A 14,412-nucleotide genomic window follows, 5' to 3' on the forward strand; every position below is an offset into this window, starting at 1 on the left:
GACATGGGTAAATTCAGCTAAGTATTAGTTTCCTCAGGAAATAACTGGAATATTACCATTTTCACTTTAAACAGATGCCCAACAAAATAAGGATTTGAATCTGAGCTCCCGATTCAAGAAAAATTCTTGAATTCCATAGAATGAATGAATTCCATAGAATTTTTGCTTGAGTAAGGATTGCAGGTCCCAATCCAGAAATACTACTGTACATCAGATGTTCTACTATACATCAGCAAATCAGTACAATTTGACTTATCACAGAAGAGCAAGTGAATTACTCATCACCATACTATAATGAGAGCAGTCACTCTAAGTAGGATTACCTCAAAAACATATGGAACAACTGTGGGCACTGTGAATAAGTGTATGATCTTTGCAATCTTGAACCCTAGGCTAAAACACTATATTCATATTTAAATAAAAAGTATAGATTATATAAGCCAGGAGCAAATACAAATTTTTAAACAAATAATAATCATCAAAACTATTCTTTTCAGTTCTCTCTTCAATCAGGTACAAGAAACATGCTGATCAGAAAACAGTTATTTGGATAAGGCTTAATTCCTGAAGCTCTTACTTAAGTTCAAATTCTGTCTTCAACAATCCTCAAGTGGATTGTAAATCAGAAAAAAAATAGGCCTTTGTCCCTACTCATGAACAATTCTTACTAGCTGTCATGAGCTGGACTTTAATAAGCAGCTCAGGACAAGACTTGCAAAGCCAGACAGGTCCTTCTTTTGTGAAACCAATGAATGACTGTCAGTCATGACACTGTCTTTTAAAGAGAGAGCGTAGAAATATGAAACTCCTCATGAGGAAATATGAGCAAAGCTTATAAAAATCCAAACAAACAGTTCTTCCTCTCCAGAATTTCATATGTACACTACTTGTTCTATTTTCTACCAATATTATGTTAAAAAATTCCTGTATGATAAGACTTGCAGCTACAAAAATAATAATGGTGAGCATAAAAGAAAGAAAATAGGATTTTAAACCATAATTTGAACAGATACGATCTTCTGGATTTATTAGTACTTTGTAAAGACATTAACATTTTCATACATAATTTATAGAACTCATTCTTTTGTGCACAGAATTGTATTAAATAAATTAACTTAAAATTAGAAGGACTCAAGCATGTTATTTAAGGCAAAAATACCAAGTTTCCGTGAGATAAATTATCAGCAAAACCCAAGGCCCTCTTTCTGTGCGGAATCGGTACAGGCAGGGCCGATGCTCAGTTCTCCCATTGACTCCTTCTGGGCTCAATGGGGGTGCAGCCATCTGCTCATGCAGAGGAAGGTGGAAGAGTGGAGTCTAATTCATGATGCCTTGATTTTTCGATCGCGTCGAGGCGGGGAAGGGAGTTTCATTACTGACACACAGTTGCTGTGTGCCTGATCTTTTGCTCCTTAACCGAACCTAAGTGCAGGTTTATGCTTAGGCCAGCAGGAGGCTGTGTATGAAAGGCAAGAAAGGCACCATAAACAGTTAGGAAAAAGAAAGAAAAGCCTAAAAAACCCTTGTAAGTTTTCAAATTTTGGATAGTACTTTAAACGTACAGATCTGTCTGGATAAACTGCAGACATTAAAATAAGTTAGTAGCTAAATGAACTGGGATGTGGGAAAAAGCCTATTTATCCTCGCAAAATTACTGTTGTAATCAGGCTTTAGTATGATCAGCCTGCACGTATAAAAAAAACCAGGAAAGGCTGAATGTGGTAAATTATATGGCAAATCAGTGGTGAGGAAATTGTGCTTCAAGGTGTCTTTCAGGATTTAACAGCTGAAGTTTGCTTCAGCGTAAGCCATGGAACACAGTGTACCATCTGTGGACCCCGTATAATGACACAATATATACACTCTACAGTTTGCATGTACTTTCACATAATAAGGTTATCATGTAACATCCAGGAATACTTCTGTAAAGGAAATATGGAAGCAGAAATTACAATGGTTTCATAGTAAACAGATAAAGTCCTTCACAATACAATCTACAGCATTTAGCCATGGTTAAGACTGGAGTGACATTTTTGATGTACATAGTAAGTTCCCAGCAGGTCTGGGCCTTGAGAAAACACTGCCCTGAGTGAGCTGGCACTGGCACCCCCGTACATTCAGTGTTCCTGCTGCTAGAGGGAAGCTGAGCCCAAGACAGGTTGTCTACAAGCCTGTGGTGCAGGTGGGGTATAAATCTGGGGGGACACAACGTGCAGAAACCTCATTCAGCTGGGAAGAGCGAAAGCCTGTTCAGGCTCCGCAAGGGTTCTTCTGGTGGTGAAGCCTTGCTGGGGATGTGCGGATAGGCACTAACACTGCTCCTGCGTCTCAGCAGAAGTGAAATGTAGGTTAGGATAAGAAAAAAAGAGGATGTATCAAGCAGGAATGCTCGGTCTGATGTAGGCTTTGAATTTGAAAACTCAGGTATTAGGAGGAAGGAAGGAGTCTGGAGGTCCTTTCTTGGAAAGTTCACAGGAAATGACTGCAGTTGGGACACAGTGTTGAGCTATAAGAGTGTGACTGCTTTCCCCTCTCCTCCTCCCCTTTTATTTAAAAAGCAAGCAAACAAACAAAAAACCTCTTGCCTTCAGTTTTTTTTCAGTTAAGGTGGACTTCCCTACTTCTATTTCCATTTCCGATTGCCTACGTGGCTTTTTTTGGGGAATAGCACTCAGTATCTGTGACTGACAGGCTGGATTTAAAAAAAAAAAAAATTGCCTCTTTACCTTCCTTCTTTTATTTTCTGGTATCATTTTCCTTCCTGCCCGTCTAAATCCATTTTTTTTTTTTTTCATTGATGGTGTTGTCTTTCTCTCTTCCCTGTTCTGTTCTCTTTGGTTTTACTCTGTATTTCAGTGCCTCCATTTCCCTCCTTTCCCAGCCTTATGAAGTGCTGTCATGGTATCAGGTTGGGACTGCGAGGAAAATTGCCAATATTTCCACAGAAGGAAATATTGCTTCTACAACAAAGGCAGCACCTGCGTCCTTCCCTCAGCTACTGCTGCCAAAATGTTTCAGATTCACAAGATAGCTCCTTGATGAGACTGGAAGAAGGAGAGATTCCCCTGAATTTTTAGTGCAGTCACCCAGGTTATCCACTTCTGAGGCCAGCCCCAATCCTTAAAATATAAACTTTTTGTAGCAAAATAATGTTCTTGTTGTAAAGAACAATGTGATAGTGGTGAGTCAGGTATTTTTGCCACAGCACTAAATCACCAAAAATTGGATGGATATTAACGTACTGTTTTTCGGAGTTAAAAATAACTGATTACTGATGAGCTAATGTGTGTATCTTGCAACTGGCAGCCATTTCTAATCCCATATTACTGGTTTCCTTGGTACCTTGCTAGCAGCTGTAGATAATCTTTTTGTTGTAAACATAAACTATCATCTAAATCAGGACATTATATATATATATATTCAATTAGTTCAGAAGCAAAGTGCTTTAAACCTTACAATTTTTATTTCTGCCCTGTAGAAACGGCGCTAGGTCTAAATGCTCAAATTTTTTTTTTTGATACATCCTGCAGCATTAGCTTTGTAGGCAACTTGTCATTTAAACCTACTGTACTACATGAAAGGCTGACGTACTGTAGGTGTAAATTTGAATGTTAGCCATCATTTAAACATGCATTTTCATGCAACTAGGAGATATGGGCTTATTCAACTGCTTCTCAGATTCATCCTGATTTTTGTGATTTTATCTTATTAAAAAGGCTTTCAAAAGAGTTCATGCTATGATATGTATGACTAGAGGAATGACCCAGCCAATGAAGAAAGCCCACAAGCTGTTATTTAAGTTTGACGTGGAGCAGATTGAGTGCTTCTGTACCGTCCCCTGGCTTGCAAATGCTTTGAGATGATCTTGATATTCCAGTCCTTAGAGAGTCAGCAGAGAGAGTTGTTTCCACTAATGGGCGCGAGATGGCTTCAGTAGTCTCTGTTCCTGCCTCTGTCTCCAACTCTTCATCAGTTATAAATAATTTTGACTCCCTCCATTTGGAGTATACGTCTTGGCTACCTCTGGAACCACTGGAGTCACTGCCAGCAATCTGTACATTCAGTTCTTCTGTTGATTGTATAAGGTTTTGTACAGATAAAGATTTTCCTAAATCCATTTGCACCACAGGTTTAACTGAGAGCAAAGGTTCCCCTTCTGTATCCAGACTTTTTCTCCATGTGAGATCCTTTGTCGCACTGGGCTGTGCAACTTGTCCATTATCCTTTGATGCAACAAGGCAAGCGGTGACATCAGAAATATTTTCCTGTGTGGTTACAGGAATAATATGAACGGGCTCAGGCCTATTGATATGCTTCATTGATGAGAAAGGTGGTATTTGTAATGTTGTTGGAGTTGCTGGCTTAGTTGCCTGGTTTATTTGGTTTGATGTATTATTAACTGTTGCAGGTCCATCATTTGGCACTTGCGTTGCTTGACTATGCATAGCTGGACTAAAAGCATAGTAAGCCTGAGTGCTAAATTCATTTGGTGTCAGTATAAGCTGTAGGCCACGAGGCAGATTGGCACTAGCTGATCTGGATACACATCCACTAATTTGTGCAGAAGTAGACAAATCTTTGCTGTCTGATGGACTCTGGTAATCAGAAGTCTGCTCACACTCAAAAGCTGGCATTTGAAATGAAGCCAAAGTGAGTGCGGATGCAGATCCTTTTCGCAAAACTTGTTGATAAATATCTAATAGACAGTCCAGTTTTGACTCAATGGATTGTACCTACAGGAGGAGAGGAAAAGGTTAACATTAATGCCAAATGCTAATTTAAAATATTTGGAACCCAAGGAAGGGGAAAATGTGACTGCTGAAGAGAAAAATGGGAGGAGCTTGGTATACGCTATTGACGGTTGAAAAATAATGTCAAAAGCCATGTAGGTTTTTCATAAGCAAGTTGATAAAAGGGAAAAAAACTTAGTAACCTGTGATTTTCCCTTCCTTACTTTTCTGTACATGGAAGACAGTTAAGGTAATACGATTCATATAAATTTTATTTCAACATGTAAATGAAGCAGATATTATAAAAAAATATTTTACCTATTCAGCCTTTGAAACTGGCAATAAAATACACAAATGGCATGAGCAATAGGGCAAGACAAAGCGACACAGATAATCACTCTACCTGTTTCTCCACCTTGACTACACGCCCTAACATACTGAGGTCATCAGTTGTCTCATTCTCTGCAGGATTCTTTTCTCTACTTCTTTTATCTGCTGTGATTTGTCCTTTCCCAAGAATTTGGTCAACACTGTAAGAGAAATCAAAAGCTGTTGTGATTCCTGAAAACGGTGATGATATGGAAGTGCTTGCTAATCTGTACATTAAAAATTAAAATCGTAGTACTTCAGGAAAGCACCTGAGAAAGAAGACAAACTGAATTGCATTAAAAAATTAAGGAAAAAAAGAAGAGTGCTTTTTGAGCATTTGGAGATAAGCTGACAGACAGCTTTGCTTTTCCATTGGCACTAACCGGGGGCCAGAATTTATCCATCATCTGGGAGAGCCAGGGCTAGACTTTCTGAGAGGGTGAGAGAGGAGGTGGCCTTTCCAGCAGCCTGATGTTGGGGGGAAACAGGCGTACCAGGGCCACCCTCAGCTCTCCGGTCCTAACAGCAGCATCAAGTCCTGGGAAGGTTGTCAGTTTGAAGCAGGAATCTCAGGCCCGATGCTGGTAATGATACACATGATGCAATGTCGGGGTTCTTTTTAAAATTATTATTACTGGGAATCTAAAACGTAGTATGATCCCTGATCCTGTACATTGCCAGTAGTTCCAAATTTCTTTTACGTGAAAAGAGAATGTCTGGGATGGGAGAAAGGCAGTTCTCAATGTCGACCTCATCCTTTTGGCAACCTCCTGACTAAATTCCTTATGAATGGACTTTACAGATAAATGATTACCTTTTTTAGTCATTCAGACTTCTGTTTTCTGGGGACAACTTAGATACATGTTTTTTTGTTTGTTTTCACACACAATGTAGTTTGTGGCTCAGCTGTGTTCACAAAAAGAGAGGCTGGGCTGAAGCATGGATGACAATTTGTACCCAAATATAACACAGGAATTTTAAAGGTTACCAGTATTCATTATGCAGTGAATGACATAAGAAGATGCAGAAATTATTCTTCCCTTACCGTGACTGAAGACTTTTAATTCTGCATAACATGTCTAGATGACCTGCTGAATACTGTTCAATGACATCTTTGACATCATATGGACGAAGTGTTTCCTTAAACTTTCTCTTTGCAACATGAAATTTCATAATTCTGTGGGGGACAAGCATTTCACAGATTAATCTTCAACAGTTTTGAAACAATACAATATATTCCACTGACAAAATCTGACAGCTAATTTTTAAAGGGAAGATATTTTTAATACAGTTTGTGCCAGTGAACTTTTCCCTTTACAAAATCGTTTTTATAAATACAAATGTGTAAGTACAAATGCTTTGTAGCTATCCCTTTGAACTGTTATTCCAGAGAGATCAGGTAACACTATTTTAAAGAGTGCAGAGCATGTTTAATTTATTGGTATATACCTATTTGTCTTTTTTATGCTAGGTGCCAGATATGAAAGGTACTGATGTACCTGCTTAACTTAAATCTGGGATTAGTCCCACTGACTTGAATGAGATATCCTATAAGCTACATTTGTGCTTAAGCTACTTCTGTCCTTGTTAAAGGGGAGATTCCTCTAACAAATCGATTACAGAAACATAAATAATAGCATTCTTTTTATGGTGCTCATTTTAAGTTCTTTGCTTTCCATTTTGTAAAAAAATTAAATTTATGCACCCAATTAATTTTTCATCAATTTTTATTTTTAATTAACATTCAGGCTTAAGTATTGGATTTTAATTTGTTTTGCTGACTTAAGATCAAACTTCGCAGACTAAAGAGATGTTTTCATGTTTGTTCCATATTGAAATATATGGGGATTATTGTTTAATTAGCATTGGTGATGTTTTTCCTTGAATGTTACTGCAGAATAGTAAGTATCAGATAACAGTAAATATCCAAAACTGATGAATGGCATATGTTTTTTATGTGAGACTTGCACAAGTTCTTGTGATGCTTATGTGAATAGGTGATGTCCACTAAGTAGCTCTTCTTAGAATGAAAAACTTGATATTAAATTGAAAATTTTAAATAACAGAAATGACAAATTTGGAAAGTAAATAACCATGAGCTGATTTTCCAGGTCAGCTGGTAAATCCTGCAGTTCTCCTTGGTTTACATAAGAACTGTGGAAGAGAGAACCATGGGAGAGCTGGGAGAGAAACTGAGCGATCAGGTGTGTTGGCCATTCTGGTCTGTGTTACAGAGCTTATGAATACCCATTAGGGCCAAACAGCTGATATTTGCTATCTACTGCAATTAAAAAAGCAGACAGTAAATTGGTATCCTATTCCAAATGCCAATATTTCATGCTAATATATTCCCCCTGTGTTTATTACGGTACATATGTAGCAGCTGTAAGACAATAAATGATAATAAAAATGAAAACATGTCTCTCACTCTGTGATAAAAATAGATTAGTGGTGTTTTAGTGGAATTTAGTAAACCCATACTTTTTATAGTTAGGACACACATTATGATAATAGGTATGTAGAGTCAGACTAATGGTGTATAGTGATCCTCTACTGATTCCTGTACCATACATAGATTTTCTTCCAAATAATATCAGCCTTTTTCCACAGTGCTTAGGTTGTTGATATTTCCCATTCTGGTAACCTCCAGTTAAAAATGAGATAGCTTGTCACTGGTATAGAGCTTGAAGTATGATTCTGATTATAAAAATTAAAAATGGAAAAGGCCTGTTAGGAGTAGTCCATCACCTTGATAGTTGAGGACTGATCTCCATGCAGTTTTAAATATGTCAGGTGATGCACTTTCCTCTTTTCCATTGTCAGCCAGTTCTACAGACTAATGGCTTTTGGCGTCTTGTATAATCTGAAGGCCTCTGAAGCTGGGATGCAGATTATTTTTTTTCTTTTAGCTGTCAAATGATGCCAAGATGTTCTGTTCATAATAGTCTGGCAGTGCAGAAAATCTTCTGGAATCTAGTTCTTTATTCAGGTTACAAAGAATAAATGATGTAGCTGACATACAAGAACATATTGTTCTTTTGTTATTATTCTCTCTGTTTCGGTGGTCACAATGTTTTACTTCACGCTCTTGATAAAGTTAAAATATGAAACTCTATTAGAAAAGCAGAGCCAGAGGTTTAATAGCATAATTGAAGACAATTGAATTTACCACAACTGGGTGATTTTACAAAAGAAGAGACAGAAGACTGATTTTTATTAACAGCCATAGAAGCTTCTTAATCAGCGTGCACAAAAGTCTTCATTACTGCTTTGCAGCTTTATCACAGTTTTTTTGGTTATGAAGGCAGTTTGTTCATAATGTTCAGAAGTCAAACAGAGGACTATAAAACACAGCTATATCAGTGAGGTGTAACTGTACTATTTCTGGTTTACTTATTAGCTCATGTGTTGCCATCTTAATTAACTTCAGCAGCGTTTGGAACAGACCCATATTGCTCACTTCTTTTTGCTTTGAATATGTAAAATTTTACAAAAACTGTGCAAAAAAAAAAGAAGGATTATAGAAGACTGTCATTTTAAAAGCCTGAAAGTTAATTAAGAAACAGAAAACCTGAATTCTTTCAGTGATGGAGCCTAGCAACTGCTTTGCAGTTATTAAATTTAGTTGATTCTCCATAGTTATTTACTGTCAATTTTCAAAATTCAATTATCTTTCTATATCTTGAAATAACTATGTAATTGAACTTGACAGGCTTGAACACCCCTCCTGAGAGTTTATTACAACTATATAGAGCATATTCAAAAGTAGTAGTTGAACTGTGAACAAAAAAGCCTTTGAGCTTCCTTCCTTCGTGCTTCTAGAATAGAGAGTTGCCTACTCTGGTGTGTTCCGGTGTGATAAAACCGATGGCTTCAGTTACGTGCGCACGGGTGGATAACCTACCCGTACAAAAAAAGGGAGAGTGAGCACAAAGTGATTCGTACCCCAAGTATCTGAAGCAGCAGCCCTTAACACAAAGATGAGGAACAGAGCAAACAAACGACAGCTCGGTCTGTCTTTTCCAGTTACACCACAAGGAGGCAAGCAAGACTCGTCATCAGCTAAACTGAGTCTCCCCGGGCATTACTGACCTGCTAGTACGGACCGAACAGCAGTAACTGAAAGTAAGGATTAACTCAAAAGAACAAAGCATGTAGTCCCCATGATTTTTTTAAACATTATTTGTATTTTTAAATCATTGTATGCCATGTAGCGAGGTGCTATTTTAAAAGTCAGTTCTAATGTGGTAGATGATACATGGTTGTAAATGTACTCATGTCACAAGCGTGACAATTTTCCGGTGAGAATTAACCATAAAATGCAGCCTATTGCAATGATGCGTCCAGAGGAGAGCAGAATTTTTTTTCATTTTTGTGTTGAATTAGACCAATACATCAAAGTGCTTAGTCTATAGTTAACGTCTAAACCACAGGTCCCACTAATCTTTACATGGCCTGGTAATTTGTAGAAAGTTACAGGTCAAATACCAACTTTTGTCTTATTGACCCCTAGCAGCCAAAAGCAGCATCCACTTCATTTAACTCTTGTCAAATGCAAGATCAGCACTGAGCTAGAATTACAGTGTTTTCTGAATGTGCAGGTTGCATCTCTTTCCTTGCATTTGTTCATTCATGTTGCCCCTTCCAGTATTAAAAGCTATTCTGCTTGTCATTAGTGCACTTTACTGGAACTGTCACCGAGTCCAAACATCTCTAATCCTCCGTGCAGCCCTGTCGTACTCACGTTATTCTGTTAAACCAGTATCTTGTCAGTCTTGTCACTAACTCAGGAAGAAATGGAGCTTCGTTCTACTGGGATTCAGGTAAACTCACGCATGGTTCCTGCCTTAAAGATTAAAAGGCAGGTAGGTTGTTTTGCCCATAGCTAGATGAGGTGCCTGCAGGTTGTTTTCTCACTTACTACATCAGGAAAGCAGGTGCACGCAGATCTAGTTGTGCTGGTTCCTCTGTCTCTCTACTCTTAGCTTGCCAAATAACCCTTCTTCCTGGTAAACTGCAACATGCAGAATAGATCAGGATCCAAGATAGAGAGGCCACCAGACGAAGGTGGCTGAGAGGTGGTTCCACTACGTGTGGGGAGAGTGGGTCAATATTGCCTCCTCTCTCGGGTCTTGACCTGGACTAACCCATCCCCTAGGAGCCAGGGACATTGTTTTCTCCCGAGCACAGTGCTGTCCTAGCCAAAGACACATCTAAGAGCCTTGCCTAGACTCTGAAGACGATCTGTGCAGAAAATATACAATGTGTTGGGATTTAAAAGAAATAGAGGATTCTGAAAAACCACCATTGAACAAATTCATCATGGCTGCTAAACAAACATTTTATAGGTGTAGCAGAAACATTTCAAAGACTGAACATAAATGGTAAATTGTATTTTCCTTCTTTGGGTATTAAATATGTCTGACTATTCAACTATACAGCTTATCAGCTCAAGAATTCTCAAATTTCATTATGCTTAGCTACATTTATTATTATTATTATTTCTTACTAACAACAAATGAAAATATATCTATACAATCACTAGAATTAAACAGAGAAAAGACCTCTTTGATCAGCAAGTTCATCTTCCTGCCATTGCAGTTATTTCCTATTGCATATTTATTTATGCTTCTCAAATCTAATTTTGTATTCCATAAATCATAAAATAATTCCATCATTTCCATTGTGGTCAGTATTACAGAATTTAGTGCCTCTTGCTATGAAAAATGATCAGAGACATCGCAATATATGGAAACAAGGTATCCTCATCTTCTTTTTAGCTTCTTTTATTTACCTTCATCATTGTGAACTAACAGCTGGAAAATGCAATGTTTTTTGTTAGTCTCCAGGAACTCTGAAGGATATTAATGACTTTTTGTTCACGACAAGACTAAGACCAGTTGAGTACTGCTACAAAACCTGCTGGCACAAAGGCTCAGTGTATTGCTAGTAAGAACTGCTTTGTGCACTGCTCTGATCCCAGCTGGAGGCTGCGGAGGAGAAGGACTGATGCTGGCCTGGCCCAAGGCATGCTGTGGAGCATGCCGTGTTTCACCACGCTACCCATCTGTTCCCTACTCACCCAACATTGTGCAAATGCATCGAGCAGCTTTTCCCGACTTTCCCTACTGCCTCACTTGAGCTTTCCTGACAGAGTTTGTAGTAAGGGGGGGGGGTGTGGGGTGGGGTGGAGGGGGCAGCACAAGAGACAGGCTGTGGAAGACTCAGCGTGGGGGGCTTTGAGAGGAGGCTGACACTTGAGGTGTTACCAGACAGGTCTGCCCAGTGGGTCTTCAGTAGGACTGGTTGGGAGTCCTATTTTTGGGAAAGGCCAATGTGTTAAGAACTTTTTCAGGAAATGACTATTTTCTCCATCTCCTGTTTTGACTATTTCAAAATGAAAGTTTGGGGGTGTTGTTTGTTTAAAATCAAAGAGTTGTTTTGAAGAATAAAGTAGTCCTGGGACAAATATAAGTAAGCAAGGTCAAAACTGAAGCAGTACACTTTGAAATTACCAAAATGAAAGATTATAAATAAACCAGTTTTTGTCTTTTGCTATTTCAAAGCTGTCCAACCTGAGAGTAACCAGCATATCCGAGGCTCCTTTCACAGGAAAAAAACCCAGTTCTTTCGGATTCCAAAACTGAGAGGCCCTACCTCTGTAAACCCACAGGCATGAATTAATTTTGCTAATTTCATTTTTTTTCCCAAAACAAAAGGACCATTTGTATCATTGTAAAGCAATTTGTACCCAGCTCTAAGCAGGAAAAAATAATTACTCTCCCTTATTGCAGTTTTTCAAGGTGATGTAGCCAGAATGGATTCAACTGTATGTGCTTAACTTTTGGGTTCTTTTGAAAAGTGCCTCATGAAGCTATTCAAGTACCTTCTCTCTTCATCTGTTCCTGTATACCAGCAAGAAAGGAAAAACAGCGTCCACCCTCCCGCATTGCCTTTGCAATTCAAAGCCGTTGCTAAAAACAAACTTCAAAATGAGGCACAAAGTTTCCATATAGGCAGATGTTATCATCTTGAAATTCTACAGTTACTATACAGTGTCTCAGATCCTTCTTCAGATGCTTGCATAGATCCCAGTGTAGTCAGGTAACAGATACTCTGAATAATCAGAAAGAGGAGTATCAGCTACCTGACAAACTGAATTATCAGTCTTTTGATTTTGAGAGATCAAGGTATAGCATTTAACAAAAGTCTGAAGATCATTGCATATTACTACTTTACAGATCTCAAAGGTATGTTTGTGAAGCAAGGTGTACGTGCTGCTTGCAATCTAGCAAAACACCAACATTTGCAGGGAGAGGTGGGAGAGATTCATGGTTAATTGACAGCAAGTGGAGATGCAGAATTGTTATTCTCAGCCTCAGTGGTGAAATGAGTTGGGTTTTGGTAAGCCAAGTCTGCAGGGAAAAAGTTGGAGGTAATCTAAAAAGTTGACTCTTAAAGTTAAACCGTGCATGTCTGAAACAATGAAACTATTGCATCTTTGCTCTTCTTATTAGAACATTTCTGTGGATGGCACTGTGCAGAATGTTTGCCAGCTACGTCCTTCACATTTGGTTACTTTCCATTTGAGCTGATAATTACCAGAAGAACCAAGAAATAAGCAGGTGATGCATTGAACAATCCAGTGGTGCCTTTGAAAACAAGCTCCATGAATTTAGTATTAAAATATCAAATTGATCTTAAGGAATTTGGACAGTATTAAGAATGAGATGACCATTGGTATCACTTGCCAGTACAGTGGCAAGGTGCACTAGGAGCCAAGAGTTAACCAGTCTGTTTAAAATGCAACATCACAGACAAGGATCTGTGGGCCAACAAATTATGGTGATCATTCCTCATTTGAGCATTTGAAGGAATAGGTTAGCCTCCTAGGTGGGTATCCACTGTGTAGAATGATTTCTGTCTCCTGCTGAAACATTGCTGGCAAGAGATTGTTCTCGGCGGTGACATTTGAGTTGCCAGTTGCAGCGGCTGTGGACATGGACCTGGTATCTGACACGTCCTGTGAGGTCATTTCCAGGCAGGTTGGAAAAATAGTTGGAACAGATGTCTGCAAGTGATCTGTCACGCTGTCTGTGCTAGTAGAAAAGTACTAGAAACAGCCTCACTTGCTATCTGTCTTCATTGGCAATCAGTGGAAAATGGGAAAGAAAATACAAGTAGCCCATAGGTTATCACTGCATGAAATTACTTGATAGAGAGCTTGAGTTCTTTCTTCCCGTAGTGCTGAGAAAACTCAGATGAGAGTGTCCTTGCAGGAAAACATCATCTTTCCATAGAGTTTTGCAGAAAACCCCTGTGGCTGCTGCCTGCCTGCCTGCCTGCCTGCAAGAAGGGTGCCAGGCACTGATGTGACTGTGGTGCAGAGCCAGTGGGGTGATGCCCAGCAATAACCTCGGGTTTGCTGTCAGCAGAGAGGGAATGCCTGAGCTCTCCTTGCTTGTTGACTTACTCTTTATGGTGGGGATTTTGCCCGTCAGAATTTGCACTTCAAAATATTCAGGAAGATGAAGAGCCTTGGCAGTGGCAGGAGGGTGAATGCTAAGTTTAAGCTTTCAGCACAGGCAATTTTATAAGTTTCTGTGCAGTTTGCTACTTTCTTGGAAAATAAGGAGACTATTAGTTTTAAATTATTTGGGTTATATTTAGTTCAATGGATAGTGGCAGGCAAGGCTTTGCACAATTGAATGAATGTAATTATCCTGCTGTTACCAGAGGAAAGTTGCAATAAAAGTCATATGACAGACAGTTTCAGGAATATGGAAATGCAGTAAAAACCTGAACTTTTAAAGGAAATAACTTTTCCAGGCAAGGTGATACACATTCAGTAAAACTACATCAAACTGGATTGCAGTATTTTGGATTACAGGAAATATGATGGAAACCAGCATTCATTACTCTCTTTTCTGAGTCAAATAATGTAAAATTTTTTGACATTGAAAAGCTGATAACAGAACAGATAAAATATTTTGACTTATAAGTAAAATACTGATGAAAAGGAAGCATAAATAAACTGTATTAGCATTAGTTATGTAACAAATATAGCCATGTAATAAGTTCAACTAACTACCATTTTATTAATTGACATGCAGTTTAATTAGTATCTTAATTAAAGAAATCTCAAATATATATTAGTTCAGTATTTTTTACTCACCTGATTGCTCTGATCACAGTTTTAAGAGCAGGGGTGAGATCTTCTACTGACACATCACACTGGCACCCTTTATCATCATAAACATCATCTGTTCCGAGACTGGTGTCAGCTGCAAAATAAAAGAGCGGGCTAAACAAG

General features: G+C 38.6%; 1 protein-coding gene across 5 annotated transcripts in view; it reads right to left on the reverse strand.

Annotated features, from left to right (window-relative positions):
* Positions 1–3,791: 3,791 nt before the first annotated feature.
* Positions 3,792–14,412, reverse strand: part of KCNQ5 (potassium voltage-gated channel subfamily Q member 5) — a 302,911-nt gene continuing 292,290 nt past the window's right edge. For 4 of the 5 annotated variants that reach the window (XM_059833319.1, XM_059833303.1, XM_059833299.1 and 1 more), the window contains 4 exons: positions 14,275–14,383; positions 6,145–6,276; positions 5,134–5,260; positions 3,792–4,733 (listed from right to left, as the gene is read on the reverse strand). In XM_059833319.1, the coding sequence (XP_059689302.1) occupies positions 3,792–4,733; positions 5,134–5,260; positions 6,145–6,276; positions 14,275–14,383 (1,310 nt within the window). The remainder of the gene's footprint in view (positions 4,734–5,133; positions 5,261–6,144; positions 6,277–14,274; positions 14,384–14,412) is intronic. The other variant, XM_059833312.1, reaches the window with a different exon arrangement.

Source organism: Gavia stellata, chromosome 2, assembly GCF_030936135.1.
Source record: "Gavia stellata isolate bGavSte3 chromosome 2, bGavSte3.hap2, whole genome shotgun sequence".
NCBI lineage: Eukaryota > Metazoa > Chordata > Aves > Gaviiformes > Gaviidae > Gavia > Gavia stellata.